The sequence below is a fragment of the Mercenaria mercenaria genome, chromosome 2 (genome assembly GCF_021730395.1).
Source record: "Mercenaria mercenaria strain notata chromosome 2, MADL_Memer_1, whole genome shotgun sequence".
Taxonomy (NCBI): domain Eukaryota; kingdom Metazoa; phylum Mollusca; class Bivalvia; order Venerida; family Veneridae; genus Mercenaria; species Mercenaria mercenaria.
Genome location: NC_069362.1, coordinates 99,528,563 through 99,551,217, shown reverse-complemented (window position 1 = coordinate 99,551,217; position 22,655 = coordinate 99,528,563). Strand labels below are relative to the sequence as shown.

At 34.7% G+C, this 22,655-nt stretch overlaps 2 protein-coding genes across 2 annotated transcripts in view; one reads left to right on the top strand and one right to left on the bottom strand.

The window, feature by feature from the left end:
* Nucleotides 1–852: 852 nt before the first annotated feature.
* Nucleotides 853–16,821, bottom strand: LOC123564701 (leucine-rich repeat-containing protein 20-like). Its single transcript, XM_045358449.2, has 4 exons — nucleotides 16,635–16,821; nucleotides 14,512–14,655; nucleotides 13,201–13,365; nucleotides 853–10,826 (listed from the first exon to the last, which is right to left on the bottom strand). The coding sequence occupies exons 1-4, from the start codon at nucleotides 16,696–16,698 to the stop codon at nucleotides 10,660–10,662; spliced, it is 540 nt and encodes a 179-aa protein (XP_045214384.2). The 5' UTR covers nucleotides 16,699–16,821; the 3' UTR covers nucleotides 853–10,659.
* A 154-nt stretch (nucleotides 16,822–16,975) lies between these two features.
* The window catches only part of LOC123564699 (leucine-rich repeat-containing protein 45-like), a 56,939-nt gene continuing 51,259 nt past the window's right edge, over nucleotides 16,976–22,655 (top strand). The window contains exon 1 of the mRNA XM_045358447.2: nucleotides 16,976–17,122. The gene's annotated coding sequence lies outside the window, so the exon portion shown is untranslated. The remainder of the gene's footprint in view (nucleotides 17,123–22,655) is intronic.

Genomic DNA, 22,655 nt, shown 5'->3' with positions numbered 1-22,655 from the left:
GCATTTCCTAGTGGGAACGGACTTCCACGAGAGAAAATCACTCTTTGACACGAAAGTAAAGTCACGTCTGAACAAGCAAGTAGAAAAAATATCACAAAAGAGGATAATTGTTTCATCAAATTTGCCTGTTAGTTGTAGAGTGGAAGTAGCTTTAAATCATAACAAGGATTACGATACGAAGGGGTCATGATGGGCCCCATAATCGCTCACCAGTTTCACAACACATGTACGTATAAAACACAGTGAATTACCAAAGAAACAATTGCCCTCAATTATTTTGATAGGACATGTGTTTCAGAGAAGCATTTTAAAGTTTCCGTATAGTCATAAGGCCCACAGGTTGCTTCTGGTGATTTTACCCATGCTTTTGATACCCATCTTGCATCCCACTGCCAGACCGCTCTCTTTATGTAAATGGTAACTACTGAAGTACACTTACATATTAGAATCGTGAATCGTTTATATATTTTAATATATGTAAAATTCGGTAAGTGAAACACCTTTATTATAATCTGTCACTATTTGTAGTTGCAGATGGGAATATCTGACTAAAGGTAGTTATTCAAGGGATTACAAGGCGCTGCCTAAATTCAGTAATATTGCCGAGGTCGATGGGGCATGGCCCCTAGACCCACTAAAAATTCCGTCCTCACCTCCTTAACCGTGAGTAATCCCTGATGCTGACTTGTCCGAGACAAACAGATTTTCTTCTATTATTTGAATCTATTTATTGATTTTCATAAAGCTATTTTGAAATTGCCATTATTTTTCATATTTCTGTATGCACATCTGAAGGTATTCACCAGAAAAAAGAATCAGAAATATTTCACAGGAAAAAGAAAACCAATACAATCACGTTTTAATTCAACATTTATTGCACTAGCATGTAAAACTGACATCACATGTTATAAAATATATCTTAGGATATGTATGAAGAATGAAATAAAAACATTTATCACATGTTTGACGCAGTAGGAGTGAAATAAAGCCATTTCATAATCTTGGTTGTACATTAGAAAAATAAAGCTTCAACTTTGACGTCGTTTTAGGTATTGGAGATATTTAATTTGTTGAACGGACTTGGTCTATAATAGGTAACAAGAGTGCCAGACTGTCACAAATACGCCGTTTTCAGTTATGTATCATAAAAAGATTTCCGAGTAATTCGAGGGCCATAATCCAAGAGTGCCGGGGGAGATTTTGGTGGTTATCGAACTTGACCGAGATATTATGCCCACAAACATTGTCAGCAAGTCTGGTGAAGATCGGATGAAAACTGTTCAACTTAAGAGGGTGGACAAGGCTAAATTTGCAGATTTCGAGTAATTCAAGGGCCATAATCCACGAGTGCCTGCGGCGATTTGGCTGTTTATCGAACTTGGCCGAGATATTATGCCCAAAAACAGTGTCACCAAGTTTGATGAAGATCAGATGAAAACTATTTGACTTACAGATTGGACAAGTCTAAATTCGCAGTTTTTCAAGTAATTCAAGGGCCATAATCCAAGAGTGCCTCGGGCGATTTGGCTGGTTATCGAATATGGCCGAGATATTATGCCCACAAACATTACCAGCAGGTTGGGTGAAGATCGGATGAAAACTGTTCGATCTAGAGAGCAGACATGCTTTGGACCCCGACCGCCATGGGTGTTCACATAATACCCCCCGCTCTTTCAGAGAAGGCGTATAAAAATTAAGTGTTTGGTATACATTTACTGATTGCTTGTAGTCAATAATCAAAACTTTGCCAAAATTCAGAGTGATTCATTATATGGTTTCAGAAATAAATTTTCACAATGTTTTTCTCTTAAGTTTTCACTTCAGCCCAGCAACGTTTAGAGTGGAACTATAGACAGGTCACACACAACTTGTATAAGTGGTCATAGAATAACAGTTTATGGATCAATGCAAAATAATACCAACCCCATGAGTGGGTTACACAGTCTTAGGTTATAAATATGAAACTGACTATTAGCATGATGTACTTTTTATGAATACAGAAGCTGTTTCCATGAACTTACAAATTTTCATCCTCCTAATTTGTGGAATAAAAAATGTGTCAGAATTTAAATTTTTCTTCTCAATTCATTTGCAAAACTGAAGGAATAGATTTGCTGTAAATTATGAGAGAATCAACAATTTTCATCATGGCCATAAATTATAGTATTTTTCTAATATTCAAACAATCGTAAAAAATAGGAAGCCATCATACTTAAAATCATGTATTTATATTTTTTCTTATATACTTGAGTTAAAAATTTCACAACATCAAAGCATGTATGTACAAAATTATACAATTATAGATATACTGTATTCTTCCCTGAGTTTGTGTTAATATTGAAAGAATTAAATAGTGTAAAAACTTAGAGATTAAATAACAATATTACTGAAAAAGTCAAATAATAAACATATCTTAAAGTAGAAATTATCTGTAAATTTTCCAAGAATCTTGAAACAAAAACATCATCCACTTTGTTGTTATTATAAAAACAGTTATAGTTATACCAAAGCATTCTCACACACAAAACAGTAAAGTGTATTTTATTTTGGCTATGGACTATGTCAAACCTCTGATAAATGAAATTGTAATGTATCTGGGAAAATTTCTTGTAAAAAACATGTTTGCTGAGAAGAACTTAAAGTTTTAAAGTACCAAAATGATCTTGATGCTCTTCTTGTTTAAATAAAATTCACCAAGAACATAATCCGGCTTTAGAGAATCATTAATAAGAACAGTTTGCTAGAAGACATCCTTAGTGGCAACCTTGAATGATTGCCAAGAGAAAGGCAAACTCATCTCACCCTAAATGTAACATACAACAAGAGCACCGCCTTGCGGGTGCTGACGCTCATCTGATTTTTTTTGTGTAATAGAAATATTGTCCTACCCATGATTTTCTAAGTCTAAAAAGGGCCATCATTCTTGCAAAAAGCAGGATAGAGTTATGTTTCTTGATGTACAGTGTCCACTTATGATGGTGAAAAACTGTTGCAGTTTTAAAGCAATAGCTTTGATAGTTTATGAGAAAAGTTGACTTAAACATAATACTCAACCAAGAAAATGATTTTCTAAGTCCAAAAGGGGCAATAATTTTTGCAAAAAGCAGGATGGAGTTATGTTGCTTGCTGTACAGGGTCAGCTTATGATGGTGAACAAGTGTTGCAAGTTTCAAAGCAATAGCTTTGATAGTTTAAGAGAAAAAGTTGACCTAAACATAAAACTTAACCAAGAAATCTGATATTTTCTAAGTCCAAAAGGGGCCATAAATCTTGCAAAAAGCAGGACGGAGTTATGTTTCTTGCTATACAGGGTCAACTTATGATGGTGAACAAGTGTTGCAAGTTTTAAAGCAATAGCTTTGATAGTTTAGGATAAAAGCTGACCTAAACATAAAACTTAACCAAGAAAACTGATTTTCTAAGTCCAAAAGGGGCAATAAATCTTGCAAAAAGCAAGATGGAGTTATGTTTCTTGATGTACAGGGTCAGCTTATGATGGTGAACAAGTATTCCAAGTTTCAAAGCAATAGCTTTGATAGTTTAGGAGAAAAGTTGACCTAAACATAAAACTTAACCAAGAAATCTGATATTTTCTAAGTACAAAAGGGGCCAAAAATCTTGCAAAAAGCAAGATGGAGTTATGTTTCTTGCTATACAGGGTCAGCTTATGATGGTGAACAAGTATTCCAAGTTTCAAAGCAATAGCTTTGATAGTTTAGGAGAAAAGCTGACCTAAACATAAAACTTAACCAGGCAACGCCGACGCAGACGCCGACGCCGACGCCGACGCCGACAACCGCTCAAGTGATGACAATAACTCATCATTTTTTTTCAAAAAATCAGATGAGCTAAAAATGTTAAATTCATTTTTAATGACAAAAAATGTCAGAAAAATTAACTGCATTTTGGTAAGAAGTGTAAATATGAAATTCAGTCTGGTCTGCCTGTGAGTCTCCTTGCAGGGACTGGTAAGCCTTGCATAACAGTTCTAATTATTCTACACTGTAGTTATAATAAAAGCACCTAAAACATTATGATATGGTAAATATGTAAAATTTGAAACGTATTGTAAGAAGAGTACCAGACTGTCACAATATAGCAAATTACCGTACTTCTGACTTTTAGTTTGGTGAATATTCAATAACAACTCCTTAAGTTATTACGTGGACAGTGTCAATTTTCACAATTTTAAATATTAACCCAAGAGCTGTAACTCAAATTGAGTTAGACTCAGAAGCTGATTATTGTTCTGTCTAAGATATTATGCTCATTAACATAGTGACCATGTTCTGTGTAGATTTGCTAAGAACTACTCATGTTAGAGAGTGGACACTGTCAATTTTCCCAATTTTGGACACTGTCAATTTTCCCAATTTTAAGTAATAGAAGGGTGTCAACTCCACAGGGATTTGAGGAATCCAGCTGGTTTTCATAAATGGCTGAGATATTATGCCCATAAACATTACAACCAAGTCAACTTAAGTGGAAGCTGCCAGCCTGACAGCCACTGCAGGAGATCACAAACATCCCATTTGACAGAAGATAGAAAGAAAGAAGAAGCATTTTATTGAGACAGAATACTATTACATGACTGTGGCTAAACTTCATCAGTGTTCTGTTGAACAGTAAAGGAATACATTCAATACATGCAGGGATCAGACTAGGTCAAAATTTTAGGGAGAAGTGACTTCTCCCTCCACAGAATTTAGGGAGAAGTTGAGAAATTTAAGGAGAAGAATCGGCATAGCGTTAAGTTTCTTGCCTATATATATCCACTTTCTGTGGGTCTAGCTGTAACTTATAAACAGTAATTATTTAAGGAAATTGATTCTTGCATTATCATTTTCATGAATTTCTAAATAAAGTATAAACTTAGCTATGAAAAAGTCGCCTTTAAATTTTTATCCGAAATTTACATGTCCGAAATTCGTAAATTTAACAGGTGCACGATCAAAACGGCGTGAAAATTTTCATTAATGTTTCGATTCTCGTACTTTTATAATGCCCGATTTTTGCACCAACTTGTTCAGATTTATACATTTAATTTATTTATTCATTATTTTTTTCGAAAATAAAACCAAAATCGTAGTTAATGGCGATCTTTTTACAATATTTTGTATGGCAGTTCTGACGTCCGCGAAATCATTTTTTATCCGCAGTACCCGAGCCGTTCATTTACAGAAATTGACCGTAATTATGGTAATTGAAATAATTTTTGAAGTAATCTTTAATAAAATGAAAGCATAATATACAATTTTTGCATAAAATCATGCTTTCGTTAAGTTTATCGGCTTTTTACACGCCGATTGAAAATTTTCAAAATGGCGGCGGCTGACAATATTATTGATTGACACTGTTAGATATTAACGCTACGATTGGCTTAAGTTTGACAGGCGAGTAGGCGGGGTTGACTATGGATTTATCGATAATTTAATCTAGAATATGCATCAAGTTTTGCAACTTTCAGTAAACAGATAATAACTGGCTGAAAAACTCGGCGATTTGGATTTCGCCCGGAGGCGATAATTAGGCGAGGTGGCCGACTTTAAAGCGACGATATCGCTCAAATCGCCTTGTAGGCTGATCCCTGACATGCATATCAAAAATATCTTCCAAGTTGTGTTAGAACTTAGGACGTAAGAACAAACGAAAGACTAACCAACTGTCACTACTTTAAAGGTATCTAATAAAAAGTTCACAAGAAAAACAATTGTGTTACATAATAAATAATGTCATATGACACATAATTTTTCCTAAATCTATGATGTGTTTCTTCTGAATTTTATTGACAATGTAAATGTATACTCTCGTAAGTCAACAATTTAAATGTATACTATTTTCTAAAGTGTAATATATGTAAAATTTACTTAAATTACAAACAAATATATTGTATCTTTACATAAGAGATATGTTTTAGTACAAGGATTTAATGAAGTTCAGACCTAACTTGACGCATTTAAAAATATTTAAAAAAAACACACACACAAAGTTCTTTAACAAGTAAAACTGTTGCTACTATATCATGACAAGGTACAGTAAACAATGCCAATGAAAGTCAAAACAACCAAATATAATAAATTGAGCCGCACCATGAGAAAACCAACATAGTGCATTTCGAGGGCTGAGCGCGAAACTATTGTATCTTGTTCTTTATCTATATACAGTTACAATAGTTTTGCGCTCAGCCCACGATTTGCGACCAGCATGGATCCAGACCAGCCTGCACATCCGCGCAGTCTGGTCAGGATCCATGCTGTTCGCTAACAGTTTCTCTAATTGCAATAGGGTTTGAAAGCGAACAGCATGGATCCTGACCAGACTGCGCGGATGTGTAGGCTGGTCTGGATCCATGTTGGTCGCAAATGCACTATGTTGGTTTTCTCATGGTGAGGCTAAAATGATAGTACTAGGAAAAACTGCCTAAATTCTATATAAGTGGATTTAAGGCTGCATAAAATGCTTTAATAGATTTTATTCACTAAAAGTTTATTTTTTTATTATATTTAAAAAGAATAAAAAGTCTCTCTTTTTGTAATGCTTGAAAGAACCATCATACAAATTTCTGGAAAAAATAATATGTTCAATTTCATGACCTTTTCGTACGATAAAGGGGTATAACTCTTTGTCACTGAACATAAAAGGGCATATAATCAATATGAAGACAAATATCATAGTTGTGTAACATGGTTCCTTTCTGAAAATGTAAAGGTTTAAATGTTTCTACATAATATTAGAATAAACAAGAGCACCGCCTTGCGGGTGCTGACGCTCATCCGATTTTTTTTGTATAATAGAAATATTGTCCTACCCATGATTTTCTAAGTCTAAAAAGGGCCATCACTCTTGCAAAAAGCAGGATAGAGTTATGTTTCTTGATGTACAGTGTCCACTTATGATGGTGAAAAACTGTTGCAAGTTTTAAAGCAATAGCTTTGATAGTTTATGAGAAAAGTTGACTTAAACATAATATTCAACCAAGAAAATGATTTTTCTAAGTCCAAAAAGGGGCAATAATTATTGCAAAAAGCAGGATGGAGTTATGTTGCTTGCTGTACAGGGTCAGCTTATGATGGTGAACAAGAGTTGCAAGTTTTAAAGCAATAGCTTTGATAGTTTAAGAGAAAAAGTTGACCTAAACATAAAACTTAACCAAGAAATCTGATATTTTCTAAGTCCAAAAGGGGCCATAAATCTTGCAAAAAGCAGGATGGAGTTATGTTTCTTGCTGTACAGGGTCAGCTTATGATGGTGAACAAGTGTTGCAAGTTTTAAAGAAATAGCTTTGATAGTTTAGGATAAAAGCTGACCTAAACATAAAACTTAACCAAGAAAACTGATTTTCTAAGTCCAAAAGGGGCAATAATTCTTGCAAAAAGCAAGATGGAGTTATGTTTCTTGATGTACAGGGTCTGCTTATGATGGTGAACAAGTATTCCAAGTTTCAAAGCAAAAGCTTTGATAGTTTAGGAGAAAAGTTGACCTAAACATAAAACTTAACCAAGAAATCTGATATTTTCTAAGTACAAAAGGGGCCATAAATCTTGCAAAAAGCAAGATGGAGTTATGTTTCTTGCTATACAGGGTCAGCTTATGATGGTGAACAAGTATTCCAAGTTTCAAAGCAATAGCTTTGATAGTTTAGGAGAAAAGCTGACCTAAACATAAAACTTAACCAGGCAACGCCGACACAGACGCTGACGCCGACGCAGACAACCGCTCTTGAAAGTGATGACAATAACTCATCATTTTTTTTCAAAAAATCAGATGAGCTAAAAAGATACAAATCTTTGAAGATTTAAGCAAATAAAATTCCATAAAGCATTACAAGCAACCGTAAACAAAGCAAAATTTCAATGCCAAACCATATAATGTATGCTATTCTAAAACATTTTGCATGTAAAATCATTTACAAATAAATTAAATCAAACATACATATTATCACATGAGCTGTTGGAGGACAAATGTTTGACTATTCAAAGCCTTTGTCACTAACAAAAATGTTAAATAAATGAAATATAAAAGTGGAAAAAGGGAACCTGTGAACTGCATGTGATCATCACAGTGGACAAGTATGGGGAGTTTTAATCCATTTCCATTTGTCAGTACTGAGATCCCAGCTTATATACAAACGCTAAACAAACAAAAGCTGTCAGTAAGACAGCCAAGCTCGACTATTCGAAATATTGTCCCAGAAGCAGGAAAATATGACCCAAAAAGGTTAAATATCAAAAGAGTTTTAAGTTCAAAAGGGGGCATAATTTGACCAAAATGCATATCAGTTATGGGAGTTGCTGCTATCAACTAGTTTTATAACCCCAAAGGCACATGTGAAGCTTCAATTCAATATCTGCATTAGTTTTGGAGATAGAAACTCGCATGTAAAACTTTAACCAGAATTTTCAAAGTCCAAAAGGGGGCATAATTTGCCCAAAATACATGCCAGAGTTATGGGACTTGACCCAGTGAGGTTGGTAATTGATCTAGAAAAGGAAAAAATAAGTTTCAAATCTATATGCCTTTTAGTAATTGCTGTATGTACTTGCACGCAAAACTTTAACCAGGATTTTCTAAGTCCAAAAAGGGGAATAATTTGCTCAAAATACATGTAAGAGTTATGGGACTTGATCCAGTGAGGTTAGTAATTGATCTAGAAAAAGAAAAAATAAGTTTCAAATCTATATGCCTTTTAGTAATAGCTATATGTACTTGCACGCAAAACTTTAACCAGAATTTGCTAAGTCCAAAAGGGGGCATAATTTGGCAAAAATGAAAGACAGAGTTATGGGACTTGATGCTATCAAGTAGTTTTATACCCCGAAGACACATGTGAAGTTTCAAATCAATATCTGCATTAGTTTTGGAGATAGTAACTTGCATGTAAAACTTTAACCAAAATTTTCTAAGTCTAAAAGGGGGCATAATTTGCTCAAAATACATGTCAGAGTTATGGGACTTGACCCAGTGAGGTTGGTAATTGATCTAGAAAAAGAAAAGATAAGTTTCAAATCTATATGCCTTTTAGAAATAGCTGTATGTACTTGCACGCAAAACTTTAACCAGAATTTTCTACGTCCAAAAGGGGGCATAATTTAGCCAAAATGAAGGTCAGAGTTATGGGACTTGCTGCTATCAACTAGTTTTATAACCCCGAAGACACATGTGAAGTTTCCAATCAATATCTGCATTAGTTTTGGAGATAGTTACTTGCATGTAAAACATTAACCAAAATTTTCTAAGTCCAAAAGGGGGCATAATTTGCTCAAAATACATGTCAGAGTTATGGGACTTGACCCAGAGAGGTTGGTAATTGACCTTGAAAAAGAAAAAATAAGTTTCAAAGCTATATGCCTTTAATTGATGGCTGTATGTACTTGCATGTAAAAACTTAACCAAGGTGTGACGCCGACGCCAGGGTGAGTAGAATAGCTTGACTATTCTTTGAATAGTCGAGCTAAAAATTGTAAAGTTGACGAAGGGACATAATTTTGTGACAAGAGCTGTCTATACAACAGTGCTCGACTGTTGGCAATCTTGGCAGGCCTTACATAATATTATGATATGAGTTATCTTATTAGAATTTATTTCAGATATGTATTTCATTGTGTCATTGATAACTTACATGCAAAACTTCAACCATATTTTCTAAGTCAAATAAGGGCAATAATTTGAATTAATCTATAATATGAGTTTCCTGACTTGACTATGTAAGTAAGTTGGATAAGAATGTCTTGTGTGAAGTTTCAATCCAATAGATGTTGCTGTTACTGAGATACAGTTTGATTATTGTATGCAAAACTTTACTTTTTTAGCTTCAAAAAGGGCTGTAATTTTAACTGAATTTAACCAAGAATTGTCTCACTTTATTATTTCAGTAGTTGTCTATCTTTGTTATTTCAGTAGGTTTGATATCTTAATTAAAAGCACTGTGTGAAGATTCAATTCAATATATAGAGTTGCTACTGAGATACATTTCAATGCTTAAGGCATGCAAAACCAAATTCTCAAAGGCTAACAAGGGCCATAACTTCAACTAAATTTAATAAAGATTTATCTAACTTCTTTATTTCAATAGGACTGATGACTAGGGAGCCTTGTATAAAATTTCAATCTAATGCAAGCAATGGTTACTGAACTATGACCTTGCATGCAAAAGGTGCCATGCAAACATAGCCATTGAATAGTAGACTACCTCTCCTCATTCTTTGAATAGTTGAGATAAAAATGCAAAGACAGTTATGTAATCCATGCATCTAAAGACCATCACACTGAACAAGTGTGGGCATTTTCAACTAATTCCCAAAAGTGGCTACTAAAATACAAGCTTACATATAAAAACTTAACTAAATTGGACACAGAAGCCTAAGTGGATGCAGACAAACAGGAGTGCCATAGCTCTACTTATTCTCAACATAGTCAAGCTTAACCCTTATCATGCTGGACACGACTAATTCTGCCTTTGCGACCAGTGTAGATCTTGATCAGCCTGTCCATCTGTGCAGTCTGATCAAGATCTGCACTGTTCGCCATTCAGTCAGTATCTTTTTGGTAAACACTCTTTTAAACAGTCAATGTTATTGTCTAAATTGAAAGATGGACAAGTTCATTATAGAAATTTAGCAGGGTAAGGGTTAAAAGGAAGCACTGAACACATAATTTTGATTATTCAACCTCCTCCAGTTCTTTGCCTATAGGGTCACTGGCTCCTATATGAACTGTGAACATGTCAATATCTTTTAACTGTTGTTGAAGCTCCTCCGGTAATGGATTATCCTGCAGATCTAGCTCCCGTAGTGATGCCATCTTTCTTAATCTCTCAAAATCAAGTTCTGAAATTATAAAACTAAAACCTTGGTTTAATGTGCCTCTATGTCTTAAAGAAGAATATGTCTTAAAGAAGAATTATCAAGTTTTTTTCTTTAAAAAAAGTGTATATAAAAGTAAAAAACAGTGTGTGTAAATTTTATAGTATGTGCCTTGTCAAAAGCTTTATTCAACAGTGTTACAGATCTAATGTAACAACCTGGTAAACTAGAAAATGCTTTTGTAAAAAAGCGCATGTCTCCCCCAATGCAAAGTCCTATAGGCAAGAAGTCAATAGGGGTCAGGAGCGAAAGTCAAAGAGACACTGATGGTGGTTGGCTGCAATAGGGATCATCTACTTGGCATGTCCAGTCATCCCGCTAAATTTCAACACTCTTGGCCTAGTGGTTCTCAAGTCACTGTTCAGGCTCCTGTGACCTTGACCTTTGATCAAGTGACCTCAAAATAAATAGGGGTCATCTACTCTGCATGTCCAATCATCCTATTAAGTTTCAACATTGTAGGTCAAGTGGTTCTCAAGTTATTTCCAAAAAATGATTTTACATGAACAGGCCACTGTGACCTTGACCTTTAATAGACTGACCCCAAAATCAATAGGGGTCATCTACTCTGCACGTTCAATCATCCTATGAAGTTTCAACATTCTGGGTCAAGTGGTTCTCAAGTTATTGATCGGAACTGGTTATCAATGTTCAGGCCCCTGTGACCTTGACCTTTAACGGAGTGACCCCAAAAACAATAGGGGTCATTTACTCTGCATGAACAATCATCCTATGAAGTTTCAACATTCTGGGTCGAGAGGTTCTCAAGTTATTGATTGGAAATGGTTTTCCATGTTCAGGCCCCTGTGGCCTTGACCTTTAACAGAGTGACCCTAAAATCGTTAGGGGTCATCTACTCTGCATGACCAATCATCCTATGAAGTTTCATCATTCTGGGTCAAGTGGTTCTCAAGTTACTGACCGGAAATGGTTTTCAATGTTCGGGCCCCTGTGACCTTGACCTTTCACAGAGTGACCCCAGAATCGTTAGGGGTCATCTACTCTGCATGACCAATCATCCTATTAAGTTTCAACATTCTGGGTCAAGTGGTTCTCAAGTTATTGACCGGAAATGGTTTTCCATGTTCAGGCCCCTGTGACCTTGACCTTTAATGGAGTGACCCCAAAATCAATAGGGGTCAATTACTCTTTATGACCAATCATCCTATGAAGTTTCAACATTCTGGGTCAAGTGGTTCTCTAGTTATTGATTGGAAATGGTTTTCAATGTTCAGGCCCCTGTGACCTTGACCTTTGACGGAGTAACCCCAAAATCAATAGGGGTCATCTACTCTTCATGACCAATCATCCTATGAAGTTTCAACATTCGGGGTCAAGTGGTTCTCTTGTTATTGATCGGAAATGGTTTTCAATGTTCAGGCCCCTGTGACCTTGACCTTTGACGGAGTGACCCCAAAAACAATAGGGGTCATTTACTCTTCATGACCAATCATCCTATGAAGTTTCAACATTCTGGGTCAAGTGGTTCTCTAGTTATTGATCAGAAATGGTTTTCAATGTTCAGGCCCCTGTGACCTTGACCTTTGACGGAGTGACCCCAAAAACAATAGGGGTCGTCTACTCCAGCAGCCCTACAACCCTATGAAGTTTGAAGGTTCTAGGTCAAATGGTTCTCCAGTTATTGCTCGGAAATGAAGTGTGACGTACGGACGGACAGGGCAAAAACAATATGTCTCCTGGGGGAGACATAATTAATTTTACAATGCAATTATTTTTCATTTCAGGTACTTATAGAATATAATGCTACCATATCTTAATAACAATTTTTTATATAAGGCTGACACGAGTACAATGCAACAGGCTTACCAAAAGCTCTGTAATCACTACAGAATGCAACTACTGGTACTTTGGAAATTGTCCAATGCTTGCCATGAAAAAAAAAAATGTTATCAGGACAAATATCTACAATGTACTGACCTGAACTGAGACCATCATTATGTAACTATAATAACTTAAAGCAATGGTGATGGTCACATCGATATATTCTAAAGTCATATCGTGACTATTTGCAGGTTTTGATGGTGGAGGAATACCCCAGGTACCCCTCTTGGAACTGTATACTGCATGGGCAGGCACCTTGGCAAAACGACCATGCATCATCCTCCCATAAGCGAGTCTGACAACTTCCTTCACATGAAGAATTCAACATTCCAAGCAAGGTTTCAAACCCAAACCAGTTATAGGTGATTCAGTCAGTGACCTTTACCACTCAGCCATGGAGATCCTGGCATTCAATAGTGAAATTAACGGTGCAGTTAACAAATAAAAACTAAACAAATGATTTATTAAGAGCACTACTGTTGTATCATATCCTCACCTGTAATTTTGTTTTCTTTGGCAGTGATTGTACTCAACTTTGGACACTCGTAGAATACTGGAAGACTTTCAAATTTATTGTTTGATATATCTAACACTTTTAACTCTTCCATATTTCGAATCTCCTCTGGCAGACTAGACAAACTATTACCTTGTAGCTGAAGTTCTGAAAGACAGTTTCAAATTTTGTAATAACATAAAACATATGTGTTTTTACTTACAAAAAGCACTAAATAAATGTAATAAGAAATAATTCTTCCTATATCTGTAAGACTGTTAAAATTGCATTTCAATTCAATCAAAAACCATTGCTGAAGATGTAACTTCTTCACAATCAATCAATATAACATGCATTAAGCATGTGTTTAGAGACCACTTAAGGGAATGGAGAAAAGACAAATGGTTTCTCAATTCTTCACAATTTGCTCTTTAGTGAAACAAAAAAGAACTGAAAAAATGTTCTCTTAACCCAAGTGGCAAGTGGTCTCTTAATAGGCATGGTCTCTATGGCAAGTCTGATTTTACTAAAACCCGTAAGAGAATCAATACCAGGGTGACACCTAAACCTAACCAAATTTTTCATTTAGTCTAACTTTTCATCCATTCTCTGATTATTTTCTCTAGTCTATATTCAGACCCTATGTTTTGTTCTTTGGAGATTACCTGAAGCTATTTTAACTTTATATAGTTAATCTGGGCAAAGAGGGAATAGTAAAAACAAAAGAAAAATAAAAAGATTAAGAAAAATAGTTAAAAAAAAAAAAAAAGAATTAATATCTAGATGGCAGCCAGACTACTTTTCTCTTACTGAAAGTTGTACAGTATACTGATTGCATTTTCATTATACACTAGGGTAATATATTTGGTTAATATATAAATCTTCTACTTTTCAAGAGATTTCTTTCTTTGATATCACATTTCTTTATAACTATTGATCCTTGAATAATATTTTTCAGTAAAACTTTACTCAAAATGCAGCAATCCCAGGATGCAGACCTTTCTTTAAAGTCAAAATGTGAAACAAAAAGATTTTGCCAAATCAACCATACTGAAAGTTGAAGTGAAACTGTTTTTGACACAAACCTGTTGTGATATTTGTGTTTAATAATTAATGTGTTAATGCAACATAATATTATATATACAGAAATAAGAAATATTACTACAGTAACAGACTTTCATACATATGTGAGAACATATTTGTCAGCCTTGAATGCTATTTGTATGTGTCAATCAATGAAATATAAAGGTAGATAATAGATGTATTGCATGTTCAGATAATGGATTTATTTGCTTTATAATAAAGAATCAATACCTGTTAAAGCTTGAAACTTTGTACAAAATTTGGACGGAATTCTCTTAATAATGTTATCACTGAGATCACATTTGTTCACAACACTGTCCTTTAACATAAAATATACTGCATCTGGAATCTTCATGAGCTCACACTTTGAAAGATCTGAAAAAAAAGCAGTGACTCTGAAAGAAAATCTACCCTGAAAATTTATATATCTTACTAAGTACTTGGTGTTATAACATATACTGTAAAATCATTTATATTTTAGGGCAAATTTTTTTCGAGATTTTCATCAAAAGGCTATTTCATGTGGTTATGAAATTTGTGATTAAAATGAAGTTGCTTGTTCATTGGGATTTAATTTTGTGGATTGACTCAACCATAAAATCAAAATAAGTTCCCCGTGAAAATTTATTACTTCACTGCATATCAATTCCCTGCTAAATTTCTAAAATGGACTGGTCCATCACTCGATTTGGGCAATACCACTTATTATTCAAAAGGGTGTTCACGGAAAATTTACTAACTGAAAAGTGAACAGTGCAGTCTGATCTTGGTCTGTACTGGTCGCAGAAGCGAAATCACTTGCCACCTGCAGGCAAAATGTTTATAATAATTTTCCCTGCAAATTACTGGCTTTGAGGTGAAGTAAAGTGTGTTCTTACTTATAAATATAACCTAAGATTATTCAAATGTATGTTGACTTACATTTAAGCTGCTAAAAATACTGAAATATATGTGATACAGTTTAGTTTATTAAACATTCAGATGTTTTTAATTATGACAGTGATTAAATAGCATTAAACTGAAACTTAATAATATTAATTATTTGCATTGATTTTGATTCAAACTCTGTACACTGTTATTTCTATATACTGATTCTTTTGGGGGGTACTTTCAGACTTCACCATTTAGTTACATTTTGGACTGGGAATGTTTTGACCTGGGCCCTGTCTATTGGCATGACATATTCATGAGACAGCTAGCAGCCTAAAGCCCTTAATTCTTTTGTGCTATTCCCTCCCCTGACTTCAAATTAATGTTGGTTTCATAATATGTAAAACTTGGATCTAAAAAATGTAATTCACTTCTCAGGTGTCTATTAAAGAAAGTATTGAGATAAAACGACAAGTATTACCACCGCCTTGATAGTCTATTGGTAGAGTGTCCGCTTCGAGTGCAAGAGGTTGTTGGTTCGATCCCCAGAGCCCTGTGTCACACCAAAGATGTCAAAAATGGTACCAGTAGCTCCCTTGCTTGGCACTCAGCATTAAAAGGGAAACTGGCCTCTTCAGGGATTGAATTTAACTTTTTTTCTACCAGCAATTTTTTGCTAGTGCCATTTTTTTCAACTAGCAAAATGGTGGGTTCCACTAGCAATTATTTAAAGGCTATTTACATGCTAAATTTATTAAGTTGTTTTTCGGTTTCATATAAAAGTTCACTGTTCGGACAGGCCGGCGGAAGTACGATATGAACCAAAGTACTTAATGATTCTTTGGACTTTTGGCTGGACTCGAAAGTTTTAGGTTCTTTCAGGTCACTGCCCATAGTGTTGCTGGCATTTTCGGTCTCCGCGAGCCTTTTTTGCACGAAGAAACTTGTTAATTTCCTCTCTACTATCGTTACGTTGCAAATCACCGGCCAAAACGAAAACAAATATCATCTATACGCTTACTTAGATGTCTGATAATTACATTTGTATAAAGCGTCTATAAGCGGTCACGCGATTATCGGTAAATTAACTACTGGTACCCCAAAGGAATTTTTAAAGAGCAATGGACAGTTTGAGCTAATGCCACGATTTTCGAACGTGATTGCGAAAATATTTGAGTGCCATGATTTCCTAATCGCATTTTTTGATTCTTACTCGAATTTCGCGAGTTAGCGACCGCTAAATTCGATCCCTGCTCTTCTCTCATACCCTCGTGGCGATGAATGTACATCTACATATTTCATCCAACCGTCGATTTCCGAGGATGGTTTTTCATCAATAAATAGTATAATAAATAGTATAAACTTAACAAGAGATGACTCACAAATCCATCCCATGAATCATGATGATATGAGTTTACTTCCAACCTAAAAATAGAGGGTTTAGGACTTCATTATCTGACATAATTTTCATATAATCTTCTTACCTAAAACTTGAGTTTCCTTTGCCGCTTCAAGACGTCTTGCAACTCTAGCAACTTCTTGTGCCATTATGTTTCAAGTTTATTGAAAAGTTTAGGAAACTTGCAATGTTTACAAATTGTCTTGGCTTCTTACATCATAAAGAAATGAAAAGAATTGAAACAGGTGCATACGTTGAAAAACATGAGAAACGTGAAGAAAACATCAATTTGGATATTTATTCTAGTATATGAATACCAAGCGTTGTATCATTACTCTAAAATACAAATCATATCAGTCTTTTTTGTTTTATTGCTATAAGCGTTAATTCTGTCAATCTTGATCTGCTAGATGGTTGCAATTGTAATTAAAGCTAATTTTCAACTGAATTTGCGAGCGTTTAACGATGCAGATTAATTCGTAAATCAATGGTGGACAGAAAGCGGAAATTCATAGGAATTGAACAGAAATACTTTGATTTTGGATCGCAGAAAGTAGAATCTGTTTGACAATTGTAAGCACGTTATAGTGTGTCGCATTCTTATCTAAATCTATCTTTTAAAACATGCCAGGTTGCACTTACTGATAGCAATTCATATGTGAAGAAAGATAATTTTTCAAGTTTAGGCTTGCAGCTTAGGTAAATAGTATGTCATAAAACTTCAAAGTGTGCATATCCAGCTGGAAGCAAATGTGAGAAATAGTGACAATATTTACGACAATCTAAATATATTTTGTAAAATACAGCGGAACTTAGTTCTCCACTGATTTGGGAGGCCGAGGCGATCGGCAGAGGCTATCCACATGACGGTCGTGCCGATAATTTTCCTTGTCCGCACGACCGTCGTGCCGATTATTTTCGTTATTCGCACGACGGGTGTGCCGATTATTTTCGTTATTTGCATGATGATCATAACTGAAAGTTATGTCGATTATTTTTGTTACTGATACAACTGAAAATACTGTATACATATGTGAAATTTAGTTTATCTTTTCTGAAGTTTTCCATTTATTCCTTGGAGATTTTTTTTGAACAACTCTTTAACAAAAAGTTGCAAAACTGCACTTTTTATGCTTTAAACATGGTCACGTACCTACCCTATTTTTTTAGCATGCTACCGGGAACAATTTTTGTAAAGACTTACCAGATCTCCATAAAGTACAATTTTTGCATGCACCTGCCATCATTATGTTGAATCACTTGCACACGATTTATTTAATTAAAAACATAATATGAAAAGTAAAATAACGGCATAAAGGTAATCTACCTGTATCCAGGGCCGTAGTATTAGCCTAAGCTTTAATGGCCCCTCTTGTCAAGTTCCTCATCATACAATCCTCTTCTCTAAATAAGTATTTTTAAATCAATGTTCTCATACTGCGCTTAGTAACAACTACTCTTGAATTTCTTAGTATTCCAGTTCTTATCATTTAGTAGGCATTTAAACTGATTTAGATTAGTTGCAGAAATTGTTCCTTCTGATAAAGTATTCCAAAAAGAAATTGATCTCTGACTGAAGGAATTTAATCTCATATTGTGTTTACACTTAAAATTTGCTTTTAAACTTCAGATAAAGTCCACGCAAATCGTCCTGAGCCAATGAAAACAAACTGTCCCACTTCAAATCGTCAAGATTATGAACTGATTTATAAATCTGGATCATATCGGCACGATCCCTTCGGTATTCCAGAGTCACAAGACCAAGTTTTCTTAACCTCTATTCATATGGTAAATTTTGCAATGATCTAACGAGCTTAGTCGCCCTTCTCTGAATGTCTTCTAATTTCTTTATATGCTTCTTTAAGTATGGAGACCAAACACATGATCCGTATTCAAGAATTGGCCTTATCAAAGATTTATACAGAAGCAATAACATTTCTTCATCCAAGTATTCAAATGATCTGTAGATTAATCCTAATATTTTCTGAGCTTTATTTGTAATATTTGTAATGTGTTCATCAAAAGTTAAACGTTCATCAAAAGTAACCCCTAGATCTGTCTCGGAAGGCACTTGCTCTACTCTTACGTAATTTCCATCTGATTCTCTCATGGTATAGGTGAACTTATCATTGTTTGATCCTAAATGTAAAACCTTACACTTTTTTGCATTAAAAGTTAATTTCCATTCTTCACTCCAATCACACAGTCCGTCTAAGTCTGATTGCAATTGTTCACAGGCCTTAACAGTTGCCACTTTTGAGAAAAGCTTTGTATCATCCGCAAAAATTTTAACTATACCAGATACAACATCAGGTACGTCATTTATAAAACAGAGAAACAAAACCGGGCCAATAACGCTGCCCTGAGGCACGCCACTTGCTACTTTAGACCATGGTGATAATGACGACCCAATCCGTACGCATTGTGATCTGTCAGAAAGAAATCCTTTAATCCACCTTAAAACTGTTCCTCTTATGCCTAACTTATATAGTTTGTACAATAGACGGTCATGTGACACACGGTCAAATGCTTTAGCGAAATCTAAATAAATCACATCTATTTGTACTGCATTATCTATTGACTCCGACCAATTGTCTAAAATTTCTAGTAGCTGAACTACACAGGATCAACCTGATCTAAATCCATACTGATTATCTGAAAACTATTTGTTACTTTCTAGATGATTCACAAGTTTATCTCTAATCAATTTTTCACACAACTTACAAACGACTGATGTCAAACTCACTGGACGATAGTTTGATGGATCTTTTTTATTTCCCTTTTTAAAGATAGGTGATACTATTATAGCTTTCTTCCAATCTTCTGGAATTTCTCCCTCACTCAATGATTTATTAAATGAAATTGTTAGTGGCTCTGTAAGCTCATTTCTGGCTTCATATAACACTTTTGGATGAATATAGTCCGGTCCTGGAGATTTTTGAGGATTTAATGAAATCAAGACTTTCGATACATTTTCATGTGTAACTGCAATATTTTCTAGTAAAACATCATTAACGTCTTCTGTTTTATCCGTGTGAAACGGTTCAGTTCTCACAAAAACACTGCTAAATCAAAGGCCTGAAGGGCCTGAGTCGGCTAATGATTGATGTACTGACAGTATAGTCTACCAGTTTCAGTTTGTTTTTAGTTTTTTTCTTAAAATTTCATAACACATCTCGATATTTACCCAAAATATTATATCCGGATACGATTACACTTTTCTCCAGTTTCAACAATATATTTTACAAATTGTGATGATACGAAGACATTTAGCAGCAATTGGCAGTATCTGACATTGAAGTTTACGGTTAAATTACCTCTTATTTAAATCTTTTCATAAAAAAGTTGTTTCGTTTCGTGAAAGCAGCCAAACATACTGGTACTGATGATAAACCCGAACAGAAAATGAGGTTTTTTACCTGTAACTTTTTTATTTCTGCAATTTGTAATCAATGGTTGGTATCAAAAAAAAGCTTAACATTTGCTGAAAACTTTACATAATTCAAATTTATATTTAGTTAGCAAACTCACACGATGTGAGGCCCTGAAAGGGGTTAGTAAAATGGGGACTGTAAGCAGGTTGACTGATGATAAATTCGAACACTTTGTCATTTACAAAATTTTCTTCATAGTATTATATTGAAACTTTCCCCAAAAAGCTGCAACAGTCATTCCTGATCAAGTAATAAAAAGTGACTCAATGTCAGGCCTCCATGTGGCGACAGTGAGCATGTGCAAAAAAAAACACCCTCTTCCCCAGTAATTTTGGATAAATATTTTTATACAGATTAATATAAGTCATTTATTTATACAGAATATTTACCAATTTTGTTTTTATTTACACCAGTTGGTGTTGTAAATGGAAACTATTAGATGGTGTGTTCAGTTTTATAAATAACCGATTGCAAGCAAATATTTCCAAGGTAGTCTGTCCGGGTTTATCATCAGTACCTGTAGACGATCTACTTTCGATTTCAAAAACTACAAGAAAATACAATTTAATGTTTCGCCGATTTGTTTATTTCTCGAAAAATAAGAATTAAAATCATTTTTAATATCTGTAGTAACTAAACAAAGCAGTAAGAGCTTCTTCTTCCGATAATTTATCCGTTTACTGACTTCAAAATTCAACCCACGCAAAGTTTATAGAAATCATACGATGCGTGTATACATTCAATGTGGAAGAATTAAGGCTGATCGGCTATGTTACCTAACGCATCCAGACGATTCAGGTTTTGTTTTTAAAAAAGCATTGTGTGCATTTCTGTAATTTTATATACGTTTTTATACGCTTAGAAATTATTAGACATGCGTATTTGCATTATTTCTATACGTAATTTACGCTAATACGCATCTTATCTGGAGCCCTGTGGAACTATTTTTTGTCTTTCGCTGGATGTTACGCAAGCTTTGTAAGCCTGCGCAATTCATAAAATGCACATTTCTGCTTAATGAGTTACATTCGAGTATTGCACAAGTACAAGTCATAAATATGACAGATTACATCGTATATTGGTCATAGCAAAGGGAATTGACACAACTTAACTTCATTCATGCAGTGAACTGTTTGAAGTTTGAGAAATCTAATGGAACTACATCCCTTCACTGTGTTATTTGGTCCATTTAGAGAATCGCTGAACAGCAAGGACTCGTCAAAACGCTTTCAGCGTTTAGCCGACTCAAAAACATATTCAACACCTCCGCCTTTTCAAAATCAGTTTTAGCTTCTGAGTTATCTGATTTAGTCAAAGTACTGATTGAATCTCTGGTTTTTCTCTTTGAATTTACATACCTCCAAAACGACTTATTGTTAGTTTTAACTTCACTAGCTATTTTCTTCTCATAACTTTTCTTTGATTCTTTAACAACACTTGCACACTCTTGCCTACTTTCAGCATATTTTTCATAATTATCTCTTGACCTTGAATACTTATACTTTTTCCAAAATTTCTTTTTCTTATTAATTGCTAATCTAACATTCTTGTCCATCCACAATGGTGTATTTGATTGCTTTGGATTGTGTTTCTTAGTAGGTATAAATTTGGATACACTTTCCTCAAGAGTTGACTTAAATACGTTCCACATGTCATTAACATCTTTATCCTGTAAAAGCATGTCCCAGTCTTTCTAGCAAAGATCTAACCTAAGACCATCATAATCGCCCTTAAAATATTGTCGCCTTTCTGGCACCTCATCAGTATCACTAATGCTCAGATTCAGAGAACAGCATATTACAGAATGGTCACTTTTACCTAATGGAGGATTTATCATAATTTCATCTTGTATCATAGATTCCTCATTTGTAAATAATAGATCCAAACAGCTCGGAGTCTGACCATCCCTAAAACGTGTATCATTCCTCACATGTTGAAACAGAAAAGTATCTAACACACAGTCGTAAAACCTATGACCATCAGCACTATCAGAGTAGTGACATTCAGATTTTGACCAGTCAATATGCTTAAAGTTAAAGTCACCCATAATAGCATAATGTGAATATTTCAGTTTACAAGATCTTTTAACAAGTTCTAACAATCTCAAATTGTTTTCATGGGAGGACAAAGGATTCCTATAAATCATACCGAGTAATAGCCTATCATTTCCGAGTAACTGTATTTCACACCAAACATTTTCATCAAAACGAATGTTCTCTAACACTGTAACTTTTGAAGCCTTTAAAAATTTCCTAATTAGAAGCATAACACCTCTTTGTCCATCTGTTGTAGGGTAAAACACATCAAAATCAGGAAACTTCAGATCTTTTATACTTAATTTATCATCTGATGTCTTAGAAAAAACTTCACACATACCTAAAATGTCTGGTTTTTCAGAATCTAAAAATGCCTCAAGCTCTGCAACTTTATTAGACAGCGTATCAATATTTGTAAAACACAATTTCAAACCATTTTTCAAGTTCAAGCAATCTGTACCTTCAGATTCTTTAATTAACGTAAACGAATTGTGTAACAAAGAAACAACATCTGAACTGTTTAATGAATTAACATCGACTGAATTAACTGTTAACGTATTTACATGAGTCTGATTATTATTGACAGTTCTTACTCGCCCACGTCCCCCGGACCTGTGGGCCCCATCAGGTGAGCTC

Bases quoted from the DNA above. Each gene is read 5' to 3' on its own strand.
- LOC123564701 (XM_045358449.2), bottom strand. From the start codon at position 16,698: ATGGCACAAGAAGTTGCTAGAGTTGCAAGACGTCTTGAAGCGGCAAAG. The intron at 13,366-14,511 runs GTATTGATTCTT...ACTGTCTTTCAG, and splicing joins AAAGTTTCAAGCTTTAACAG to AACTTCAGCTACAAGGTAAT. The intron at 10,827-13,200 runs GTGAGGATATGA...TTATAATTTCAG, and splicing joins CAAAGAAAACAAAATTACAG to AACTTGATTTTGAGAGATTA.